Here is a 27,261-nt window from a genome sequence, read left to right on the forward strand (position 1 = left end):
CCCCTCCATAGGAAAGCATATGTGACCGGTCACAGACATGCTTAGCAGACATGGACCCACCATAGGCCCGGCTGACATGTTGTTTCGTTTCAGGAAACCTCATAAGAACTTTAGGTCTCACAGCAACAACTTCTCAAAGTCGGCCTGGGCACATTCCACATGCAGATTTTGGTGCTTTCCCAACCTTCTGGGTTTAAGAGTAAACAATTCTATTGCCAGGGGTTCGGGACAGCCTCGTTTTGTCAGAGGCTGTGTTGTGGGGCAGCCTAGGATGTGTGGCATGCCAGATGCTGGACCGTCTCAGTGCCTCCAGACACTATCCCCGGAGAGTAAAATATATTCTAAACCATGAGAATGTACAGTATGTATTTTAAAAATTAAACGAAAATACATGCACATAAGCACTCCATGTATTACAAAGACACACAAATAAAAAATAAAGGATAAACAGGTGGATAGTTTGTCCAAAGTGTAAGAGGAGAATGGGAGTGGGGAATTCAGATCAAAAAGGAATAAATGAATAAATACAAATAAGAAAGGGGCCCGGGCCAAACCTGTGATGAGGATGGGCTGCAAACTGGAGTCAAAAAAAAAAAAAAAAAAAAAAGCAATAAATTTTAGAAGAGGTGTTCCAATTTCTCCAGTGGTTTGGGGAGGAAAAAAATATTTTCTGACAGTTTGCTGATCTTTAATGTCCCAGGAGATCAAGTAACGTTTGAACAATGTATAGTTGGCCACACTTTAATAGAAGCTGGTAAAATGGCTTGTGAATACGTTTCTAATTCAACTTGTTTAACATTAAAAAGAGAACACGAAATTTTATTCCTTCAGTTGAATAAAGAATTAAAGGGAAGAATCTATTAATGCAAGAGGGGGAAATGCACTAATAAATTGTGAAAGGAATTATGGAATTATGGCAGAGCAAGGGAAGAAAGTACCACCACAACAGCAGCACACCAACCTGCCCTTTATCCAGGTCACTGTTCGCATTCTCTGAGTCCATCGTCTCCGTCCTTTTCCTCTTTCCTTTTCTAAGAGCTTGGGTATTGGTAATTTCCTCTGTTTGCAAGATCTTCTGCATTTTCTCAGTTAGTTACCAAAGGTTTTCTGAAATTGTAGGAGGAAGGAATGCCCATGAGATGGTTCTACTCTGGATGTAGTCCAAAAGTTAATGTTTTTCCTTAAAATGAAAAACAAACAAAAGGATCCATAATATGTTTACAACTGTATGTTTCATAAAGGGACTAGCCACTCAAGTAAATTATTTTACTTAATACTTTCTGTCATTCCTTCTCCCACTGGCTAATTTAGGACACACTTTCACTTGGTTCAAAATCATGAGGATATCATGTTTCCAGAACGTGGGATACAGGAAGTTGTCATTTATAAAATCAAATGGCATAAATTTTTTCCATCTTTTCAAGTTTTTTCTTGTCAATCAGTTATGAGGAGTCTAAAAAACAAAGTAGAAACCTTGTAAAATTATGCAAATGATTTGAGGACTGAAGTTATATAACTTTAGGAAAAAGACATTAATAATAGCAGATCTAGGGACTTCCCTGGTGGTCCAGTGGTAAAGAATCTGCCTTCCAATGCAGGGGATGCGGGTTCGATCCCTGGTCAGGGAACTCAGATCCCACATGCTGCGGGTCAACTAAGCCCGCACACCACAACTACTGAGCTCACGCACCTCAACTAGAGAGCCTGCGTGCCACAAACTACAGAGCCCACGAGCCCTGGAGCCTGTGCACCACAACTAGAGAAGAGAAAACCTGCTCGCCACAACTAGAGAGAAGCCCACCTGCCTCAATGAAGAGCCCGCGCACCTCAACGGAGATCCCGCAGGCCTCATTGAAGATCCTGCGTACCGCAACTAAGAGCCAACGCAGCCAAAGATAAATAAAATAAATAAATGAAAATAATAAATAAATCTTTAACAATAATAATAGCCGATCTCATCAGGACCAAAAATATTCCAAGGGAGATCAGTAAGAATGGCCTAGAAATTTGTTCTGTTTTTTTCCTGAAAAGTCTAAAGTTTTGAGATGGAAGATTTTCTTTGGTGTAAACTTAAGAGTAGCACCATAAAGAATGCAAAAAAATCTCAAAGGCAACAATGCATTTCATTAAAATTTTCAGGTAGAATCATTTTTTCAAAACCTGATAAAACAGATGATAGTTTTTAGGTTTAATAGTTTTGAAATGACCAAATCTAGCTTTTGCTGTGTATGGATGATTCAACACTTTTGGTCATAGCATTTTTTTTTTAATATTTATTTATCTGCCTGTGCCGGGTCTTAGTTGCAACACGCAGGATCTTCCTTGCTGCCTGTGGGATCTTCACTGTGGCATGTGGGATCTAGTTCCCTGACCAGGGATTGAACCCAGGCCCGCTGCATTGGGAGCATGGAGTCTTAGCCACTGGACCACGAGGGAAGTCCCTGTAGCATCCTTATTACTTGCATATGTTGGTTTGTTTTCATGAAAAGATATTTAATTATAAACAATAAAACTTTACAGAAGAGACTAGCTTAAAGGGAGTTCGACAAATATGTGGATTGTTGAGTAGAAGGTAACTATACTCTTTACCAAATTACACCAAGTAATCCTTTTAGAAAATATGGTTCTTTTACCTATTTTAAGAGAAATTCTTTATTCTCTACTCCAAGCATAAAATTATATTTAGTCTTTCCAAGATTGCTTGTTGTGACTTTTTGAAAACTTACTTTATGTTTTCAAATACATGAATAGTGCTTCAGCTAACACATGGGACTGGACTGTAATATCTAACTCACAAATATCAGAGATCTTACTTAGTATCAAGCTTTATTAATAATTTCAAAGATACAAGCAATCAAAAGGCACAGGCAGAATGGGGAGGTCTAGGACATCCTGGCTTTATAGGTTCTTCCTTCTAGAACAAGAGGTGAGGCCTCTAACTGAGGTTTGGGGGTCACCTCACACAGTGGGTGTGTTTAAGTCGTGACACTTCTCCATTTTATACCTAAGAGTTGTACTGCTTGCATGACCTTCTCTAGGGAATTATAAGTCCATAGATCCTAGGTATGTTTGCCATAGGCAATTTTAAATCAAGGATACACAGTTAAGAGCATTCCATAGACAAAAACTCCACTTGTAGCAAATATCAATCATCTGTTTACTCAGAGCAAGGTCAACACACATTTTCTGTGAAGCGTCAGATAGTACATATTTTAGGCTTTGCAGGACAAAGGGCAAAATCAAGGATATTATGTAGGTACTTATAAGCAAGAAGAAAATAAATCTTCACAAAAGTTTTATTCGTAAAATTGAAACTATACTACTAATAATTGAGTATAACTTTTTGTCAGACAGGCCTAAAAATGAGACTGGAACTAAAAAAGATATCTTGTTTAATTAGGGTTCAAAGTGTTCCCTACCATCAGAATTAATGGCAAATGCTCACTTGCCAATGCTGACCCATTATGAAATTTTATGAATTTTGTGACCTTGGGTTAGGCAATGATTTCATACATATGACAACAAAAACGTTATTTTCACAAATGATACCATCAAGAAAGTAAAGACAACTTACACAATGGAAGGAAATACATGAAAATAGATCTCACAAGGGACATGAATACAAGATATATAAAGAACTCTTACAACACAATAATAAAAAGACAAATGCCCGAGTTTTTTAAATGGACAAAGGATTTAAACAGACATCACTTCAAAGAAGATATATAAATAGCAAATAAGCACAGGAAAAGAGGCTTAGTATCATTAATCACTACATAAATGCTCATAAAAACTACAGTGAGAGGCCTCTTCATATGCACGAAGATGACTATAATCAAAAAAGACAGAAAACAAAAAGTTTTGGTAAAGACGTGGAGAAATTGGAAGCCTTATATCTTGCTGGTGGGATTGTAAAATAGTGCAGGCATTTTGGAAAAGTCTGGCAGCTCTAAAAGTTAACTATTACATCATCATATGACACATCAACTTCATTCTTACGTATATACCCAAGAGAAGCGAAAGCATACATCCATACAAAAACCTGTACACAAACCTTCATAGCAGTATTAGCCATAATAGCTAAAAAGTGGAAAAAAACAAATGTCTATCAACTCATGAATAGATAAATAAAATGTGGTGCATCCGTACAGTGAAATACGATTCGGCAATAAGAAGAAATGAAGTTCTGATACATGCCACAACATAAATGAGCCTTGTACAGTAACACAATAATAGCCCCATAGAAAACTAAAAAAAGCATGTGATGTAATTAAAATGAAAACTGCTAAGAAAAATGCATGTAAATGGTGTAAACTATTATTTCAAATTATATACAAGCAGATTATCAAGAATGGATGACAAAGCTGATCTTAAAAGTCCTCTTCTCTATTTTCGTATTGTGGACTAGATGGTCCTGGTAAAGAACATTTGAAAATATACAGTAATATATTTAAAACTTATATTTAAAGCATACTTTAACCAGCAGTAGAGAAAACAACAAAGAAGTCAGAGAAAATGAGAAAACACAGTTCCACAGGATAAGAGAGCCCTGGAGCCAAAATTTACTCTGAAAGCATCTACTTCTTTATAGTAGCCTATAGCTTGGATTTCAACCAGCACAGTTTTCAAGGTATAGGAAAGAGCGCTGGGACCTCAAGAGAGGTATGAGGTCAGTTTGAGGAAACTACTCTGAAGTTGAGAAAAGCAACACCCAGATGGTGATACTTTCAGTGTGTGAACTAGGAAAATACCACTCCAAGGAAGGCACTTTGCCTGTCTTACCCCAGGCTGAGTGAAAGAGAAAAAAAATGTGGTACTGGCACAAACAGACTATAGGAAAAGGACAGAGAGCCTAGTAATAAACATATAATGGTCAACTGATCTTCAATAAGGGTGGCAAGAGCACCCAATCTGGAAAGGACAGTCTTTTCAACAATTGGTGCAGGGAAACAAGATGTCCACATGCAAAAGAATGAAGTTGGACTCTTACCTTGTACCACATATTAAAATAAACTCAAAATAGATCAAAGACCTAAAACTATAAAACTCTTAGAATAAAACAGAAGGGGAGATCTTCATGACCTTGGATTTGGCAAAGGTTTCTTAAGTGTGACACCAAAAGCACAGGCAACAAAAGAAAAAAATAAACTGGACTTCATCAAAATTAAAACCTTTTATAAATCAAAGAACAGTATTGAGAGAGAAAAGATAACCCACATAATGGGAAAAAAATGTTTGAAACTCATATATCAGATAAATAACCAGCATATACAAAGAACGCCCATAACGCAAAAAAAAAAAACACCCAACTTAAAAATGGGCTATAGACTTGAATAGATACTCCTCCAATGAAAATAAACAAATGGCTAATTTCAAATGAAAAGATGCTCAAAATCATTAGCCATTAAGGAAATGCAAATGAAAAAAACCACGGAGATACCACTTCAAACCCATAAGAATGGCTATTATCAACAAAATGGAAAACAGTAAGTGTTGGCTAGGATATGGAGAAATTGAAAATGCTGTACATTGCTGGTGGGAATGCAAAATGGTGCAGCCACTGTGGAAATGTGCATGATATGTAGACACCACCCGAAACTGAACAGCTGTAGTGCTATAGTCCCCTTCTGGAACATCCCTGAAAGACAGTGGTAAAGGGAAATCTTCCCAGTGCACAGAACTTACAGCAGTGCACTTAGTTGTTTACTTGAAAGGAGAAATAGTTAGATGTGTAATTTTATACTGATTCATGGGCTATGACCAATGAGTGGCTAATGGTAAGGGACATGGAAGGAGTATGTTTGGGAAATTGAGAAATTTGGGGAAGAGGTAGACAGATGTCTCTAAATAGGCAAAACAACAACAACAACAACGTGAAGACGTCAACTATATTTCAATTTAAAAAAACTAAAAAAAAAAGTGAAGATATCTGTGTCTTGTGTGAATGCTCATAGGTGACCTCAGCAAAGGAAGATTTTAACGATCAAGTGGATACCATCAGCTTTTCCCGAATCACCCCATCATTGCCCAATGGGCTTATGAACAAGGTGGCTGTGGTGGGAAGGATGGACTTCCACTCACCAAGGCCGCTGCTGAGTGTCCATCTGTCAGCAGCAGAGATCAACACTGAGTTCCCTATGTGGTACCATTCCCCAGGGTGATCAGTCAGCTACCTGGTAACAGGTTGATGCCATTAGACCACTTCCATCATGGCAGTGGAAGTGTATTATTCCTACTGGAATAGACACTCTGGATATGGAACTGGCATCCCTGCATGCAATGCTTCTGCAAAAATTACCATCTGTGGACTTAGAGAATGCCTATCCACTGTCATAATATTCTATACAGCATTGATTCTGATCAAGAAACTCACTTAACAGCAAGAGAAGGGCTACACTGGGCCCACACTTATGGAATTCACTATTCTTAACATGTTCCCCACCATCATGAAGCAGCTGGTTTGACGGAATGATGAAATGGCCTTTTGAAGACTGAGTTACAGTGCCAGCAAGTTGGTAATACCTTGTAGATCTGGAGCAAGGTTTTCCAGAAGACTATACAGTCTAGAACCAGCATCTAATATGTGGTGCTGCTTCTCCCACACATAGAATTCACAGGTCTAGGAATCAAGGGATAGAATGGGAGAGGCACCACTCATTATTACTCCTAGACTCACTAGCAAAATTGTTGCTTTCCGTTCCCGTGGCCTTATGATTTGCTGGCTTAGAGGTCTTAGTTCCAGAGGGAGGAATGCTTTCACATTTATGCCACTGACACAATTATTCCATTGAAATGCAACTTAAGACTGTAGCTGAGTCACTGTGGATGCCACATGCTTCTGAATCAACAAGCAAAGAAGGAGTTACTGTGTTGGCTGGGGTGAGTGATACTGACTACCCAGTGGAAAATAGACTGGTACTCCACAGTGGAGGTAAGAAAGAGTATTTCTGGAATATAGGAGATCCCTTAGGATGTCTCATAGTATTACCATGCCCTGTGATTAAGGTCAATGGAAAACTACCACCCAATCCAGGAAGGACTACTAATAGCTCAGATCCTTCAAGAATGAAGGTTTGGGTCACTCCACCAGTTAAAGAACCACAACCAGCTGAGGTGCTTGCTGAAGGCAGGGGAATACAGATTAGGTAGTGGAAGAAGATAGTTATTAGTACCAGCTACAACCTTATGACCAGTTATAGAAAGAGGATTGTAACGGTCATAAGTATTCCCTTATTTTGTTATGAATACGTTTGTGTGTGTGTATGAATGTGAGTGTTGGGGAAATATCTGTTTCCTTCCCTCTCTTATTCCCTCCTCATGTAACATAAAATGTATTGGCCTTACTGTATTTGTTATTCATTTTATATTCATTTTATATCATAGTATTTAAGCTAGGAGAAGTATAAACATCACTCATGGACTTAACCTCATCTTCTGGGGAAGGGGTTAGCACATTTTCAGTTGTGTGCTGGATAACTGTATCACATTAGGCAGAACTATGACCTTGTTATTGTCTTTATTTGGAGATTAAGTATAGTTTAAGGAGATACGGGTGCCCAAGTTGATATGGGTGATGGCTAATTTTATGGCTCAGTTTGACTGGGCCATGGGGTAGTTAACATTAGTTTGATATGTATTTGAAGGTATTTATGCGTGAGATTAACATTTGAATCCATAAACTGGGTAAGGCAGATTACCCTCTCCAATGTGGGTGTGCCTCATCCAATCTATTGAAGGCCTGAACAGAACAAGAGGAGGAGTAAGGGAGAATTCACCCTCTGCCTATCTTCAAGCTGGGACATTGGTCTTTGACTGCCTTTGAACTCATTTTGGGACACCATCAGCTCTACTGCTTCTCAGATTTTCATACTGTAGTTTTACCCTCCCCTCATCACATTTTATGTTGTTGATTTCACAATGTACATCTTTTACCTTGTGTATCATTAACAAATTATTGTAGTTATGATTATTTTTACTACTTTGGTCTTATAACCTTCAAACTAGATGTATAACTGATTTACCCACCATTAAAACATTTGGGTATTCTGAATTTAAGCAGTGGAATTTGTACTTTTATACATTTTACTATTACTGACAAGCATCCTTTCATTTCAGTTCAAAGAAGTTCCTTTAACATTTCTTATAGGCTAATCTAGTGCTTATGAACTCCTTCAACTTTCACTTGTCTGGAAAATTCTTTCTCTCTCTTTCAATTCTGAAGGATAACTTTGCTGGGTATACTTTTTTTTTGGCTGCCAGGAAAGCAAGAGCAAAACATAAATCTATTAGGGCTTCCCTGGTGGCGCAGTGGTTGAGAGTCCACCTGCTGATGCAGGGGACACAGGTTCGTGCCCTGGTCTGGGAAGATCCCACATGCCGCGGAGCGGCTGGGCCCGTGAGCCATGGCCGCTGAGCCTGCGCGTCCGGAGCCTGTGCTCTGCAACGGGAGAGGCCACAATAGTGAGAGGCCCGCGTACCGCAAAAAAAAACAAAACCAAAAAACCCCCATAAATCTATTAATATAATTAACTACATAAAATATGAAAATAAAAAAACTGTATGATCATATCAAGACGTAGGAAAATCACTAAACAATCATTCACGACAAAAATTTTCGCAAAGTACGACTAAAAAGATTTTCTTTAATCTGATGAAGAGAATCTACCAAAAACCATATAGGGAACAACATACTCAGAAGCATTCAAACCTTTTGAAATTCAGACCAATATAAGGATTCCCACTATCACCACTTTTAGTCAATATAATACTTAAGATTACAGCGACAACATAAGGCAAGAAAAGGTTTAAACTATATAAGTATTGAAAAGAAAAAAACTAAACTGTTCTTATTCACATATAATCTGAGTATCTACACAGAAAACTCAAAATAATGGGGAGACAAAATATTTCAATTAATAAAGGAAGCCAGCAAGTTTTTCAACTATAAGAGCAATCTGAATATCATCAACACAAAGGCAGAACTCATTGAAACAGACAGCAGAGTGGTGGTTACCAGGGGCTGGGAGTGGGGGAAACAGGAAGATGATGCTTCAAGGGTACAAACTTCCAGTTAGAAGATGAGTAAGTTCTGGGAATGTTACATACAGCACAGTGATCATAGTTAACAGTACTATATCATACACTTAAAAGTTGATAAGAGAGTAAGTCATAAATGTTCTCACCGCAAAAATGAAATGGTAACTGTGTGACGTGATAAAGGTGTGAGCTAAAGCTATGGTGGTAATCAGTTTGTAATAAACAAGTATATCAAACCAACATGTGTACTCCTTAAACTTATATAATATCAATCATATCTCAATAAAGTTGGGGAAAACAGCACACAAAGATAGAAAATGCAATTAAAAATATATAAATTGGCTCTAAACTTTATGTGAGAGAGTCAAGAGCCAAGAATAGTCAAGACACTTTTGAAGTACAAAGTAGAAGGAGATTTCCTACAAGACTTATTATAAAGCCATAGTAATTAAGGTAGTGTGCTACTGGTGCAAGGACAAACAAACAAACCAACAGAACAGAAAGAGAATAAAAAGTCCCCATTAGAGAGTAAACTCCGCAATGGCAAAAATCTTCTGTTATGTTCACTGACATATTCAATATTTAATTCTTTGGGCTGCTGGAACAAAGTTTCTCTTCCATTATTTTAAGTTAATTTAAATCGCAGGAAAGAAGAAGTACAGAGTTATCAAAGGGAAATAATTGACTCAAAGATAAAACAATGAATACAATTCACATCTCTAGTAAAAAGAATATTTTAAAATACTTCTTATATTAATAAAATATACAAATAATTACCAAGTTTTACCTCAAGCTTTTATATACTTTTCTACTAAAAATAATCATCATTAACATAAACATGTAAAGTACTTAAAACCAGCTAAAGATATAAATAGGGATGGGATTTTGATGAGTATATTATTTTAATTTTCAGGGTTGTTAGTTCTTCAGCTTAAATTTGCATTTTTTTCTCATATTACGTCTGCTAAGTTTTTTTTCCCACATGCAGAAAGCTAGATATTGTCTTAATGGTTTCTGGAAAATAGAAATGAAAGCCACAGTACCTAGCCATAGTCACCTCTTTTTGTTCTGCAATGTATATAATATTTTTAAGTCACTTAAAGACAAAATCCAAGTAATTGGTACTTTTATATATCTTTTGATCCCCCCCCAATTAAACACCTATCTTATTACTCACTGATGCCTTCACTGACTTGTCTTGGGTCTATTCCCAACCAAAAAGGTCTGATGCTCAAATCCTTCACATACTGCCTAGATGCCTATAACAACACCAGTACTGCTGGACCAGCTTCCACTAAAGGTCTTTCAGGAAACGTTCCTGAAAAAGTTGTCCCTCCCCTGGTCTTCTGCAGTAGCTTCATTGCTATAACACACAAGACTCTATTTTAGTTATTATGTAACTTTGATAACTATGGTCACAACAAGTAAGTCCAGAGCATACTTGCTGGACTCCACTTAACCAAGACAGTGGCACAGCCACTTATACTCCATCCTCTCACCCAAACCGGATTGGTTTTATTCAATTCCAGAATCAAATGTTTCAGTGATCACTAGAGCAGCTGACTCTGCAATTCCCTTGTCAAGTGCATAATGAAAGTATGAAATAAGCAAGACTATTCATGAGGTGAAGTTATACTTCTGCACACTTAGAAGAGGATGTGTGCTGAACGAAACCATGGGATACTATTCCAAAAATTCTGCAGAACTTACCACTAAGCCTTTCAGTATTTTTGTGTGCTATGTGTAAGCCTAACACAGTCTAAAATTGGGAGATAGCCTTTACATAGACATTTGTTAAAGTAAAAAGAAAAATCTATTAATAGAAAGTATAGAGTACAACAGAGTAAGAACTAGTTACATTCAAAAAGAGACATGTGGGCTTCCCTGGTGGCGCAGTGGTTGAGAGTCCGCCTGCCGATGCAGGGGACACGAGTTCGTGTCCTGGTCCGGGAAGATCCCACATGCCGCGGAGCACCTGGGCTCGTGAGCCATGGCTGCTGAGCCTGCGCGTCCGGAGCCTGTGCTCCGCAACGGGAGAGGCCACAACAGTGAGAGGCCCACGTACAGCAAAAAAAAAAAAAAAAAAAAAAAAAAGAGACATGTACCAAAATGTTCATTGCAGCTCTATTCACAATAGCCCGGAGCTAGAAACAACCTAAGTGTCCATCATCGGATGAATGGATAAAGAAGATGTGGCACATATATACAATGGAACATTACTCAGCCATAAAAAGAAACGAAACTGAGCTATTTGTAATGAGGTGGATAGACCTAGAGTCTGTCATACAGAGTGAAGTAAGTCAGAAAGAGAAAGACAAATACCGTATGCTAACACATATATATGGAATTCAAAAAAAAAATGTCATGAAGAACCTAGGGGTAAAACGGGAATAAAGACACAGACCTACTCGAGAATAGACTTGAGGATATGGGGAGGGGGAAGGATAAGCTGTGACAAAGCGAAAGAGAGGCATGGACATATATACACTACCAAACGTAAGGTAGATAGATAGTGGGAAGCAGCCGCAGAGCACAGGGAGATCAGCTCGGTGCTTTGTGACCGCCTGGAGGGGTGGGATGGGGAGGGTGGGAGGGAGGGAGATGCATGAGGGAAGGGATGTGGGAACAGATGTATATGTATGACTGATTCACTTTGTTATAAAGCAGAAACTAATTTAAAAAAATTAAAAAAAAGAACTAGGTACAGAAACATTTCCAAAACACAGAAAACAAATTTTTAAAAATACACACTGAATATTACTACAGTCACTATGTGTTTCCAAAAAACAACAAAACTTCATTTCAATAGTTTCTAACCTCAGTTAGAAAAAAATAAAGTTTTTAAAAAAAAGGAAGATGCTAGATATTTGCTATCTTACTCTCTGTTGAACCCCTATTTGACATCTTTAGTTAGTAATTTATGCCTAGATGCTTCCTGAGTATGGTGATACACTTTCAATGTCTCTGGAAATTCTGACACATTATTGTTTATCAGAATCTTTTGCTAACCTCCAGATCCTATGTAAATATATATATCTGATGATGTATCTACCCACAGACCCATTCTTCATACATCCACTTATCACCAACTGTTGAAATCAACCCCAAATTCTATTTTTTTAAATAATTATAATAGACTTCATTTTTTAAAGCAGTTATAGAAAAAGCGAGTGGAAAGTACAGAGGGTTTTCATATATCCCTTCATCTCCCTCCATGCCCGGTTTCCTATTATTAACATTTTGTATTAGCGAGCCAGTACTGATTGATACGTTATTATTAACTAAAGTCCAGAGTTTACATTAAGGGTGACTCTGCATGAGTTTCTCTATTGGTTTTGACAGATGTATAATGATATGTATTCACTCTTAGAGTATCATACAAATGGTTTCACTACAAATCCTCTGTGCTCTGCCTATTCATCCCTTCCTCCTTTGCAGTCCCTGGCAATAGCTGATCTCTTTACTACCTCCATAGTTTTGTCGTTTCCAAAATGTCATAGAGTTGCAAACATATGGTATGTAGCCTCTTCAGCTTGGCTTCTTTCACTTAGCATTATGCATTTAAGATTCCTTCATGTCTTCATGGCCTGATAACTCTTTTTATTATATTTTATATTAAATAATATTTTTATATTAAATTTTATATTATATTTTATATTTTTATATTAAATAATATTTCACTGTATGGATATACCATGGTTTATCCATTTGCCTACTGAAGGACATACTAGTTGCTTCCCAGTTTTAGCAATTCTGAATGAAGTGACTGTAAACATTCATGCAAGTTTTGTGTGGACGTAACTTTTCAAGTCATGTGGGTAACTACCAAAGAGTGTGTTTATTGGATCATATAATAAGAGTATGTTTAGTTTTGTAAGAAACTGCCAAGCTGCCTTCCAAAGTGTCTGTACCATTCTGCATTCCCATCAGCAATGGAGAGCTGCTGTTGCTCCACATCCTCTCCAACACTGGGTGTTTCGGATTTTAGTCATTCTAATGGCTGTGTAGTGCTATTTCATTGTTGTTTTAAGTTGCAATTAATTCCTTAATGATGTATGATGCTAAGCATCAACCCCAAATTCTTTTAATGGCTGTAACTGTAAGAAAAACAAACTTTTCCAGTAAGCATATACAGTACGTGTATATTTATCTTTTTTTAAGTCATACAAACATACATGTGATATTAGTACAAAAACACAGTATAAAACAAAAGAGAAATTTCAAAGGAGGTAACAATGTATCAAACAATATTTTAAAATAAGTATTATTTTCTTTATTGAAATGAGAAAACTTTTTTGATCTGATTAAATACATATATATAAATTATTAGCATTACCAACACTCCCAGTTTGCCTGAGACAGGGATTTTCCAAATTATTTTCTACCAAAGAAATCAGCCTAATTAATACTAAAAGGTCATGACATATTTTTTATCAAAAAAAAGTCAGAAAATTGTCTTTTTTTAAGGGAATGAATGAATAATACATAAGTGTGTATACTATTTACTTTCAAACAATTACCCTATTATTTTTGTTCTAGAGTCCCCAAAAAGCACCTGGGGAATTTGACCCTTCATTTGGAGATAATGCTTTTCCATGCTGTCCAGTTGAGGACTAAGGTAGGGTACTCAGTGCAGGAGGAGTAGCAACCCAGCTGAGTCTCGTTGCAGTCACTGCCTCCACTCAAAGAAGAAACAGCACCAGCTGAATGAGGGGCCAGAGATGTGAGCTGAGAATAAACAGATACAATTCATATGGCCAGTATCCAATTAGGAAGATTACAATAATGCAGCTCAAAGTCTCACTGCATCCTGGCCATCAGCTACAAAGAAGAGGCAATCAGTTATGATGAAAAGAAATTAGACTGAAAGTTAGATGACCTGGTTCTGGTTCCTACTCTGTGACTAAGTAGTACTGTAACCTCGGGCAAGTAGAATTTCTGGGTACCTCAGTTCCTCCACAATGAAAGGAGGGGACTGGATTCAATGATTTTAAAGATGTGCTTTCAGATATTTATTCTGGGTATGCAAGTAGATATAATCCTTAAATCCCTAAAACTTCTGTCTTCAAGAATTATAAGAAAATTATATTTTAAGAAAATCACTTTTATAACTCTTGTAAGAAAGTTACATCTTACTAAACTGAGTAAATTGGGCAACAATCATGAAATTAAGAAAAAAGAAAAAAAATTTCATGGGTAACACAGAATAAAATAAACAAATAAAAACAATTAGAGGAAGAGCAATAAAGCTAAATTTATTCCTGTCCTATATGTGGAAATAATTTCCAAGAAACATTCCATTGCCCCCTAAAAGACATTAAAAACAGAACAAAACAAAACAAGATAGTGCCCGTACTTGGGGAAAGTATCACAGAATTCTATATTCTTCTTCTTTAGTATATTTGACAGGGTCAGCTTCTGAGTCTAAAATACTTGTTTTCAAATTTTCAAGCCCCGATTAAGAACAGAGTGGAAGGACTGAATAAGTTCTAATTAAGGGGATTCTTCAATTAAAGAGATCCTTTCACAATGTATATGTATATCAAGGCATCACATTGTACACTTTAAATAACTTACAATTGGTCAATAATACTTCAGTAAAGCTGGGGTGTGGGGAGAGAGTCTGAAAAAGAAGCCAAGGAAGTAAGTTTAGTAAAAATCCATGACAGAGAGCCTGCTAGAACAGTCCTGAAGAACACAAGGCCCACAAGCAGATCAGCTCATAAAGATCCAGGAACTAACATAAAAGGACAAAGAGACATTTCTTTACTACCTTGTGTGTGTCTTCTTGGATGCTGAGTTGCTTTCAGTACTTACCACTGGCTATAAACTCTAATGTGGTTAAATTATTCTGGATACTGTGGTTAAGTAATTGCTGTGGTCTTGGGAGCTAGTAACTGCTTTTTTTTTTTTTTTACTTCTGGTTTTTTGAACATTTTCTACCTCAGGTAATTGATATTACTTTGGAATGGACACTGTGACTACTGCTTGATGTAAGAAGGCCCTGGGTGACTTTCTGTCCCCAAAAGAAAGTTTCCTTTTTCCCTTAAAACCACTTATTTGATTATACTTTTATAGGCTAGGTATTACTATAATACCCAGGAATTTCTCCTAACTGGAATTAGAGTGAATAGCAGGCTGGAGCCCTAGCATACACTCCAGTCAGCTAACCTGGTACTAGACAGCACATGCAAACACAGACATCATACTGTTTATGTCATTCTTACCCAATATTTGTTGAGACTGATTTATCCTCTGTCCAAAGGGGAAAAAAAGTACAGAAGTTTGACCATGACCAGTCATTTAAGGTAATCAGACAGTCATAAACACATGCAAATTCTCCTTACTCTTCAATTTTTAATACCACTAACCTTTGTAACTCTATGATTTTATCTACCTGTTTTCCAAAGGAAGAAACGAATTCAATTAGCAATGGCTCTGAGAAAGCCAAAGTGACAGGTATTTATTTAATTATTTTAAGTTACTTAAGACAATAGCCAGGACATGGAAACAACCTAAGTGTCCATCGACAGATGAATGGATAAAGAAGATGTGGCACATATATACAATGGAATATTGCTCAGCCATTTAAAAAAAACCGAAATTAAGTTATTTAAAGTGAGGTAGGTGGATGGACCTAGAGTCTGTCATACAGAGTGAAGTAAGTCAAAAAGGGAAAAACAAACACCATATGCCAACATATATATGGTATCTAAAAAAAATGGTTCTGATGAACCTAGGGGCAGGACAGGAATAAAGACAGAGATGTAGAGAATGGACTTGAGGACAAGGGGAAGGGGAAGAGTAAGCTGGGACGAAGTGAGAGAGTAGCACTGACATATATACACTACCAAATGTAAAATAGATAGCTAGTGGGAAGCAGCTGCATAGCACAGGGAGATCAGCTCGGTGCTTTGTGACCATCTAGAGGGGTGGGATAGGGAGGGTGGGAGGGAGATGAAAGACGGAGGGGATATGGGGATATATGTATGCATATAGCTGATTCACTTTGTTATACAGCAGAAACTAACACAACACTGTAAAGCAATTATACTCCAATAAAGATGTTAAAAAAAAAAAACCTAAGCCAACAGTTTTCCTAGATATGATCATTTATTTGTCTCATTGCTTGCTTGATTTTTCAATATCCATCCCCCGTCCTTTACTTTAGTATATATTCATATCTTATTAAAGTGAACTATGACAGTATTTTAGAATTTTATAACCCTTTATGAAATAAGTATAAATATCTTAAGACATAAGAAAAGCAAGATTATGATTCCTATACACTAATGATGAAAAATCTGAAAGTGAAATTAAGAAAACACTCCTATTTACCACTGCAACAAAAAGAATAAAATACCTAGGAATAAACCTACCTAAGGAGACAAAAGACCTGTATGCAGAAAATTATAAGACACTGATGAAAGAAATTAAAGATGATACAAATAGATGGAGAGATATTCCATGTTCTTGGATTGGAAGACTCAACATTGTGAAAATGACTCTACTACCCAAAACAAGCTACAGATTCAATGCAATCCCTATCAAACTACCAATGGCATTTTTCACAGAACTAGAACAAAAAAATTCACAATTTGTATGGAAACACAAAAGACCCCAAATGGCCAAAGCAATCTTGAGAAAGAAAAACGGAGCTGGAGGAATCAGGCTCCCAGACTTCAGATATACTACAAAGCTACAGTAATCAAGACAGTATGGTACTGGCACAAAAACAGAAATATAGGTCAATGGAATAGGATAGAAAGCCCAGAGATAAACCCACACACATATGGTCACCTTATCTTTGATAAAGGAGGCAAGAATATACAGTGGAGAAAAGACAGCCTCTTCAGTAAGTGGTGCTGGGAAAACTGGACAGCTACATGTAAAAGAATGAAATTAGAACACTTCCTAACACCATACACAAAAATAAACTCAAAATGGATTAAGGACCTAAATGTAAGACCAGACACTATAAAACTCTTAGAGGAAAACATAGGCAGAACACTCTATGACAGGAATCGTAGCAAGATCCTTTTTGACACACCTCCTAGAGAAATGGAAATAAAAACCAAAACTAAATAAATGGGACCTAATGAAACTTCAAAGCTTTTGCACAGCAAAGGAAACCATAAACAAGACCAAAAGACAACCCTCAGAATGGGAGAAAATATTTGCAAATTAAGCAACTGACAAAGGGTTAATCTCCAAAACATACAAGCAACTCATGCAGCTCAATATCAAAAAAACAAACAACCCAATCCAAAAATGGGCAGAAGACCTAAATAGACATTACTCCAAGGAAGATATACATATTGCCAACAGACACATGAAAGAATGCTCAACATCATTAATCATTAGAGAAATGCAAATCAAAACTACAATGAGATATCATCTCACACCAGTCAGAATGGCCATCATCAAAAAATCTACAAACAATAAATGCTGGAGAGGGTATGGAGAAAAGGGAACCCTCTTGCACTGTTGGTGGGAATGTAAATTGATACAGCCACTATGGAGAACAGTATGGAGGTTCCTTAAAAAACTAAAAATAGGACTACCCATTTGACCCAGCAATCCCACTACTGGGTATATACCCTGAGAAAACCATAATTCAAAAAGAGTCATGTACTAAAATGTTCATTGCAGCTCTTTTTACAATAGCCAGGACATGGAAGCAACCTAAGTGTCCATCAACAGATGAATGGATAAAGATGTGGCACAGATATACAATGGAATATTACTCAGCCATAAAAAGGAATGAGACTGAGTTATTTGTAGTGAGGTGGATGGACCTAGAGACTGTCATACAGAGTGAAGTAAGTCAGAAAGAGAAAAACAAATACTGTATGCTAACACATATATATGGAATTAAAAAAATGATCAGAAGAACCTAGGGGCAGGACAGGAAGAAAGACACAGACCTACTAGAGAATGGACTTGAGGATACGGGGAGGGGGAAGAGTTAGCTGGGACGAAGTGAGAGAGTGGCATGGACATATATACACTACCAAACGTAAAACAGATAGCTAGTGGGAAGCAGCCGCATAGCACAGGGAGATCAGCTCGGTGCTTTGTGACAACCTAGAGGGGTGGGATAGGGAGGGTGGGAGGGAGGGAGATGCAAGAGGGAAGAGATATGGGGACATAAGTATAACTGATTCACTTTGTTATAAAGCAGAAACTGACACACCATTGTAAAGCAATCATACTCCAAAGAGATGTTGAAAAAAAAAAGTTAAAAAAAAGAAAAGCAAGATTATGAAATTATCAACAGAATGCAAAAGTTATAATATTGATGGGGAAAAAAGAGATATATTAATAAATATATTTGTTTAAAGTAAAACAAAAGTTAACACAGGACCCCGGAGGAAGATGGCGGAAGAGTAAGACGTGGAGATCACCTTCCTCCCCACAGATACATCAGAAATTCATCTACACGTGGAACAACTCCTACAGAACACCTACTGAACGCTGACAGAAGACCTCAGACCCCCCAAAAGGCAAGAAGCTCCCCACATACCTGGGTAGGGCAAAAGAAAAAAAGAATAAACAGAGACAATAGGATAGGGACGGGACCTGCACCAGTGGGAGGGAGCCGTGAAGGGGGGAAGGTTTCTACACACTACAAGCCCCTTCGCGGGCGGAGACTGTAGGTGGCGGAGGGGGAAAGCTTCGGAGTAGCGGAGGAGAGCACAGCAACAGGGGTGCGGAGGGCAAAGCGGAGAGATTCTGGCACAGAGGACCGGTGCCCTCAGGCACACACCAGCCCGAGAGGCTTGTCTGCTCGGCCGCCGTGGCGGGCGGGGCTGGGAGCTGAGGCTCGGGTATCGGCTTTCAGTCGGAGCGCAGGGAGAGGACTGGGGCTGGCGGCAGGAAGAGAGCCTGAAGGGGTTAGTGCACCACGGCTAGCCCGGAGGGAGTCCGGGGAAAGGGTCTGGAGCTGCTGAAGAGGCAAGAGACTTTTTTCCCTTTTGTTTCCTGGTGCGCGAGGAGAGGGCATTAAGAGGGCTGCTTGGGGAAGCGCCGGAGACAGGCACGAGCCGCGGGTAAGGCACGGACCTCGGAGACGGGCGTGGGCCGCCGCCGCCGCCGCCGCCCGCCGCCGCGGCCGCCGCCGCCACCGCCGCCCGCCGCGGCCCGCCGCCGCCGCCGCTGCCGCCGCCGCCGCGGGGCCTGTGTGCGAGCGCGGGTCATTGTCCGCCCCGCCTTCCGGGGGGCCTGTGCACCCCGCCACTGCCGGGGTCCCCGAGACCCGGGGACGGCTTTCCCGGGAAAGCGCACGGAGCGCCACGGGCTGCTGCAACGTCACGCCGGCCTCTGCCGCCGCAGGCCCGCCCCACACTGCGCGCCCCTCCCTCCCCTCTGCCTGAGTGAGCCAGAGCCCCCGAATCAGCGGCTCCTTTAAACCCGTCCTGTCTGAGCGAAGAACGGACGCCCTCCGGCGACCTACGCGCAGAGGCGGGGCCAGGTCCAAGGCTGAGACCCGGGAGCTGTGAGAGCAGAGGCAGGGAAATCTCTCTGTGCAGCCTCGGAGGCAGCGGATTAAAGCTCCACGGTCCATTTGATGTGCCCTGCGTCTGTGGAGTGCATGAATGGACAGCGAATCATCCCAAATTGAGGAAGTGGACTTTGAGGACAAGATTTAAGACTTTCCCCCCTTTTCCTCTTTTTACAACGAATTATTCCAAATTAAGGAGGTGGACTTAGAGAGCAAGATTTCAGACTTCTCGCCCTTTTCCTCTTTTTACAACGAATTATCCCAAATTGAGGAGGTGGACTTGGAGAGCAAGATTTTTGATTTTTCCCCCTGCTCTCTTTTTGTGAATGTGTATGTGTAATCTTCTGTGTAAGATTCTCTCTGTATAGCTTTGCTTCCACCATATGTCTCAGGGTTCTATCGGTCCGGTTTTTTTTTTTTTTCAATAATTACTTTCTAATTTTAATAACGCTACTATATTTCATACTTTATTCTATTTTACTTTACCTGCTCTTTCTTTTTTTCCTACTCTCCCTTCCTCCCTCCCTCCCTCCGCTCCTCCTTTCCTTCTTTCTTTTTCTTTCCTCCCTCCCACCCTTCTTCTTTCCACTTTCTTTTTCTTTCCTTCCTCCCTCCCTCCTGTCTTTCTTCCTTTCCTTCCTCCCTCCCTCCCTCCTTTCTTTCCTTCTTTCTTTCCATCCTTCCTCCCTCCCTCCCTCCTTTCTTTCTTCCTTCCTTCCTTCCTTCCTTTCTTCCCTTCTTCCTTTCTTTCCCTCTCTCTTTCTTTCTTCTACTAATTCTTTCTTTCTACTTTTTCTCCCTGTTACTCTGAGCCGGGTGGATGAAAGGCTCTTGGTGCTGCAGCCAGGAGCCAGTGCTGTGCCTCCGAAGTGGGAGAGCCAACTTCAGGACACGGGTCCACAAGAGACCTCCCAGCTCCACATAATATCAAGCAGCGAAAATCTCCCAGAGATCTCCATCCCAACACCAGCACCCAGCTTCAGTCAACGACCAGCAAGCTACAGTGCGGGTCACCCTATGCCAAGCAACTAGCAAGGCAGGAACACAACCCCACCCATTAGCAGAGAGGCTACCTAAAAACATAATAAGGCCATAGGCACCCCAAAACACACCACCAGACGTGGACCTGTCCACCAGAAAGACAAGATCGAGCCTCAACCACCAGAGCACAGGAATTAGTCCCCCCCACCAGGAAGCCTACACAACCTACTGAAACAACCTTAGCCACTGGGGTCAGACACCAAAAACAACGGGAACTACGAATCTGCAGCCGGCAAAAAGGAGACCCCAAACACAGTAACATAAGCAAAATGAGAAGGCAGAAAAACACACAGCAGGTGAAGGAGCAAGATAAACACCTACCAGACCTAACAAATGAAGAGGTAATAGGCAGTCTACCTGAAAAAGAATTCAGAATAATGATAGTAAAGCTGATCCAAGATTCTATTTCCATGATCCATAATCTTGGAAATAGAATAGACAACATGCAAGAAACAGTTAACAAGGACCTAGAAGAACTAAAGATGAATCAAGCATCGATTAAAAACACAATAAATGAAATGAAAAATACTCTAGATGGGATCAATAGCAGAATAACTGAGGCAGAAGAACGGATAAGTGAGGTGGAAGATAAAATAGTGGAAATAACTGATGCAGAGCAAAATAAAGAAAAAAGAATGAAAAGAACAGAGGAGAGTCTCAGAGATCTCTGGGACAACATTAAACGCACCAACATTCGAATTATAGGGGTTCCAGAAGAAGAAGAGAAAAAGAAAGGGACTGAGAAAATATTTGAAGAGATTATAGTTGAAAACTTCCCCAATATGGGAAAGGAAATAGTTAATCAAGTCCAGGAGGCACAGAGAGTCCCATACAGAATAAATCCAAGGAGAAATACACCAAGACACATATTAATCAAACTGTCAAAAATTAAACACAAAGAAATCATATTAAAAGCAGCAAGGCAAAAACAACAAATAACACACAAGGGAATCCCCATCAGGTTAACAGCTGATCTCTCAGCAGAAACCCTACAAGCCAGAAGGGAGTGGCAGGACATAATTAAAGTGATGAAGGAGAGAAACCTGCAACCTAGATTACTCTACCCAGCAAGGATCTCATTCAGATTTGATGGAGAAATTAAAACCTTTACAGACAAGCAAAAGCTGAGAGAGTTCAGCACCACCAAACCAGCTTTACAACAAATGCTAAAGGAACTTCTCTAGGCAAGAAACACAACAGAAGGAATATACCTACAATAACGAACCCAAAGCAATTAAGGAAATGGGAATAGGAACATACATATCAATAATTACCTTAAATGTAAATGGACTAAATGCTCCCACCAAAAGACACAGAGTGGCTGAATGGATACAAAAACAAGACCCATATATATGCTGTCTACAAGAGACCCACTTCAGACCTAGAGACACATACAGATTGAAAGTAAAGGGATGGAAAAAGATATTCCATGCAAATGGAAATCAAAAGAAAGCTGGAGTAGCAATTCTTATATCAGACAAAATAGACTTTAAAATAAAGACTATTAGAAGAGACAAGGAAGGACACTACATAACGATAAAGGGATCGATCCAAGAAGAAGATATAACAATTGTAAATATTTATGCACCCAACATAGGAGCACCTCAATACATAAGGCAAATACTAACAGCCATAAAAGGGGAAATCGACAGTAACACACTCATAGTAGGGGACTTTAACACCCCACTTTCACCAATGGACAGATCATCCAAAATGAAAATAAATAAGGAAACACAAGCTTTAAATGATACATTAAACGAGATGGACTTAGTTGATATTTATAGGACATTCCATCCAAAAACAACAGAATACACATTTTTCTCAAGTGCTCATGGAACATTCTCCAGGATAGATCATATCTTGGGTCACAAATCAAGCCTCGGTAATTTTAAGAAAATTGAAATTGTATCAAGTATCTTCTCCGACCACAATGCTATGAGACTAGACATCCATTACAGGAAAAGATGTGTAAAAAATACAAACACATGGAGGCTAAACAATACACTACTCAATAACGAAGTGATCACTGAAGAAATCAAAGAGGAAATTAAAAAATACCTAGAAACAAATGACAATGGAGACACGACGACCCAAAACCTATGGGACGCAGCAAAAGCAGTTCTAAGGGGGAAGTTTATAGCAATACAATCCCACCTTAAGAAACAGGAAGCATTTCGAGTAAACAACCTGACCCTGCACCTAAAGCAATTAGAGAAAGAAGAACAAAAATACCCCAAAGCTAGCAGAAGGAAAGAAATCATAAAGATCAGATCAGAAATAAATGAAAAAGAAATGAAGGAAACGATAGCAAAGATCAACCAAACTAAAAGCTGGTTCTTTGAGAAGATAAACAAAATTGACAAACCATTAGCCAGACTCATCAAGAAAAAAAGGGAGAAGACTCAAATCAATAGAATTAGAAATGAAAAAGGAGAAGTAACAACTGACACTGCAGAAATACAAAAGATTATGAGAGATTACTATAAGCAACTCTATTCCAATAAAATGGACAACCTGGAAGAAATGGACACATTCTTAGAAATGCACAACCTGCCAAGACTGACTCAGGAAGAAATAGAAAATATGAATAGACCAATCACAAGCACTGAAATTGAAACTGTGATTAAAAATCTTCCATCAAACAAAAGCCCAGGACCAGATGGCTTCACAGGTGAATTCTATCAAACATTTAGAGAAGAGCTAACACCTATCCTTCTCAAACTCTTCCAAAATATAGCAGAGGGAGGAACACTCCCAAACTCATTCTACGAGGCCGACATCACCTTGATACCAAAACCAGGCAAGGATGTCACAAAGAAAGAAAACTACAGGCCAATATCACTGATGAACATAGATGCAAAAATCCTCAACAAAATACTAGCAAACAGAATCCAAGAGCACATTAAAAGGATCATACACCATGATCAAGTGGGGTTTATCCCAGGAATGCAAGGATTCTTCAATATACGCAAATCAATCAATGTAATACACCATATTAACAAGTTGAAGGAGAAAAACCATATGATCATCTCAATAGATGCAGAGAAAGCTTTCGACAAAATTCAACACCCATTTATGATAAAAACCCTGCAGAAAGTAGGTATAGAGGGATCTTTCCTCAACAACATAAAGGCCATATATGACAAACCCACAGCCAACATTGTCCTCAATGGTGAAAAACTGAAACCATTTCCACTAAGATCAGGAACAAGACAAGGCTGCCCACTCTCACCACTCTTATTCAACATAGTTTTGGAAGTTTTAGCCACAGCAATCAGAGAAGAAAAGGAAATAAAAGGAATCCAAATTGGAAAAGAAGAAGTAAAGCTGTCACTGTTTGCAGATGACATGATACTATACATAGAGAATCCTAAAGATGCTACCGAAAAACTACTAGAGCTAATCAATGAATTTGGTAAAGTAGCAGGATATAAAATTAATGTACAGAAATCTCTGGCATTCCTATACACTAATGATGAAAAATCTGAAAATGAAATCAAGAAAACACTCCCATTTACCATCGCAACAAAAAGAATAAAATATCTAGGAATAAACCTACCTAAGGAGACAAAAGACCTGTATGCAGAAAACTATAAGACACTGATGAAAGAAATTAAAGATGATACAAACAGATGGAGAGATATACCATGCTCCTGGATTGGAAGAATCAATATTGTGAAAATGACTCTACTACCCAAAGCAATCTACAGATTCAATGCAATCCCTATCAAACTACCAATGGCATTTTTCACAGAACTAGAACAAAAAATTTCAAAATTTGTTTGGAAAAACAAAAGGCCCCGAATAGCTAAAGCAATCTTGAGAACGAAAAACGGAGCTGGAGGAATCAGGCTCCCTGACTTCAGACTATACTACAAAGCTACAGTAATTAAGACAGTCTGGTACTGGCATAAAAACAGAAAGATAGATCAGTGGATCAGGATAGAAAGCCCAGAGATAAACCCACGCACATATGGCCAACTTATCTTTGATAAAGGAGGCAGGAATGTACAGTGGAGAAAGGACAGCCTCTTCAATAAGTGGTGCTGGGAAAACTGGACAGGGACATGTAAAAGTTTGAGATTAGATCATTCCCTAGCACCATACACAAAAATAAGCTCAAAATGGATTAAAGACTTAAATGTAAGGCCAGAAACTATCAAACTCTTAGAGGAAAACATAGGTAGAACACTCTATGACATAAATCACAGCAAGATCCTTTTGGACCCACCTCCTAGAGAAATGGAAATAAAAACAAAGATAAACAAATGGGACCTAATGAAACTTCAAAGCTTTTGCACAGCAAAGGAAACCATAAAGAAGACCAAAAGACAACCCTCAGAATGGGAGAAAATATTTGCAAATGAAGCAACTGACAAAGGATTAATCTCCAAAATTTATAAACAGCTCATGCAGCTCAATAGCAAAAAAACAGACAAAGCAATCCAAAAATGGGCAGAAGACGTAAATAGGCATTTCTCCAAAGAAGATATACAGACTGCCAACAAACACATGAAAGAATGCTCAACATCATTAATCATTAGAGAAAGGCAAATCAAAACTACAATGAGATATCATCTCACACCAGTCAGAATGGCCATCATCAAGGAATCTAGAAACAATAAATGCTGGAGAGGGTGTGGAGAAAAGGGAACACTCTTGCACTGCTGGTGGGAATGTGAATTGGTACAGCCACTATGGAGAACGGTATGGAGGTTCCTTAAAAAACTACAAATAGAACTACCATATGACCCAGCAATCCCACTACTGGGCATATACCCTGAGAAAACCATAATTCAAAAAGAGACATGTACCAAAATGTTCATTGCAGCTCTATTCACAATAGCCCGGAGCTGGGAACAACCTAAGTGTCCATCATCGGATGAATGGATAAAGAAGATGTGGCACATATATACAATGGAATATTACTCAGCCATAAAAAGAAACGAAACTGAGCTATTTGTAATGAGGTGGATAGACCTAGAGTCTGTCATACAGAGTGAAGTTAGTCAGAAAGAGAAAGACAAATACCGTATGCTAACACATATATACGGAATTTAAAAAAAAAATGTCATGAAGAACCTAGGGGCAAAACGGGGATGAAGACGCAGACCTACTTGAGAATGGACTTGAGGATATGGGGAGGGGGAAGGGTGGGCTGTGACAAGGCGAAAGAGAGGCATGGACGTGTATACACTACCAAACGTAAGGTAGATAGATAGTGGGAAGCAGCCGCAGAGCACAGGGAGATCAGCTCGGTGCTTTGTGACCGCCTGGAGGGGTGGGATGGGGAGGGTGGGAGGGAGGGAGATGCATGAGGGAAGGGATGTGGGAACAGATGTATATGTATGACTGATTCACTTTGTTATAAAGCAGAAACTAATTAAAAAAATAAATAAATAAACTTAAAAAAAAAATTGTTCTGGCTATTTTCTGCATACATATAAATTTTAGAATAGCCATGTCAATTTCTATTTTTAAAAAAGCCTACTGTGATTTTGATTGGGATAACATTCAACTGTAAATCAATTTGGAGAGAACTGACAATAAATTCAAGTGGTATAAGTCTCCATTTACTTTTGTTTTTACTCAGAAATATTTTGTAATTTTAACTGTATAGATCTGTCATATTTTAAGTTTATTCCTACTGTATGATTTTTAATGCTATTATAAACGGGCTTTATTTTAAATTATACTTGTTTTTATTTTAATTATACTTATTATTTAATTATTATACTTGTTATCATTTAATTATAATTGCTATTATTTTTAAAATAAATTTATTTTATTTATTTTTGGCTGTGTTGGGTCTTCGTTGCTGCACACGGGCTTTCTCCAGTTGTGGTGAGTGGGGACTACTCTTCATTGCAGTGCACGGGCTTAGCTGCTCCTCGGCATGTGGGATCTTCCCAGACCAGGGCTCGAACCCGTGTCCCTTGCATTGGCAGGCATATTCTTAACCACAGCGCCACCAGGGAAGCCTCTTATTATTTCAATTACACTTGTTTTTTAAACCCATAGTGGCTAGATCTTATTTTAAGTGTTCCTATCACACACAAAAGAAGTAAATAAAGAGGACAGGAGGAAACTTTTGGAGACGATGTATATGTTTATGGCATAGATTGTGGGGATGGTTTCACTAAAATGGATATATACTCACCTCCAAAGTCATCAAGTTGTACGCATTAAATATGTACAGATTTTTTATATCAGTCATACCTCAATAAAGTGGTTTAAAAAACAAGTATAATTTAAAATAAAGCCCACTTAAATTACATTTAATGATTTGCGGATCTGACTTGCAGATTTATTTTAGGAACCAGGAATAAGGAAGCGTCAGATCTATTACTTTAACTAAAGTGCAGACAAAATTCCCAAATGAGCATAATAATGGATCTCATGTATGTATATTTTAAATGATTGGGCTATTTTATCCTTATCCATACCAGCCAATTTTGTGATATTTAGAAGGCACCAACTGTAAAAGACCAATATCAAAGCAAACAGGCACTTGCAGCTGGCCTAAGAAAAAAGCCACAAAATGTGCAGCAAGAACTTGTTCAGCTGACTGAGTCAAAGGTACTAAATACAGAGTTCTAGGCCACAGGTTAAGTCCCAAATTTTAATATTGAACAATCCAAGCAGATGCTTGAATTTGGTAGTTTTTGAAAGAATTCTTC

General features: G+C 38.7%; 1 protein-coding gene across 1 annotated transcript in view; it reads right to left on the bottom strand.

Moving 5' to 3' along the window:
* The window catches only part of LOC308623371 (BEN domain-containing protein 6), a 121,224-nt gene that overhangs the window by 31,366 nt on the left and 62,597 nt on the right, over positions 1–27,261 (bottom strand). Inside the window, exon 3 of the mRNA XM_081245653.1 lies at positions 962–1,180. Within this exon, the coding sequence (XP_081101779.1) occupies positions 962–1,081 (120 nt within the window). The 5' untranslated portion in view covers positions 1,082–1,180. The remainder of the gene's footprint in view (positions 1–961; positions 1,181–27,261) is intronic.

Source organism: Mesoplodon bidens (assembly GCF_964165515.1).
Source record: "Mesoplodon bidens genome assembly, chromosome: 10".
Lineage (NCBI taxonomy): Eukaryota > Metazoa > Chordata > Mammalia > Artiodactyla > Ziphiidae > Mesoplodon > Mesoplodon bidens.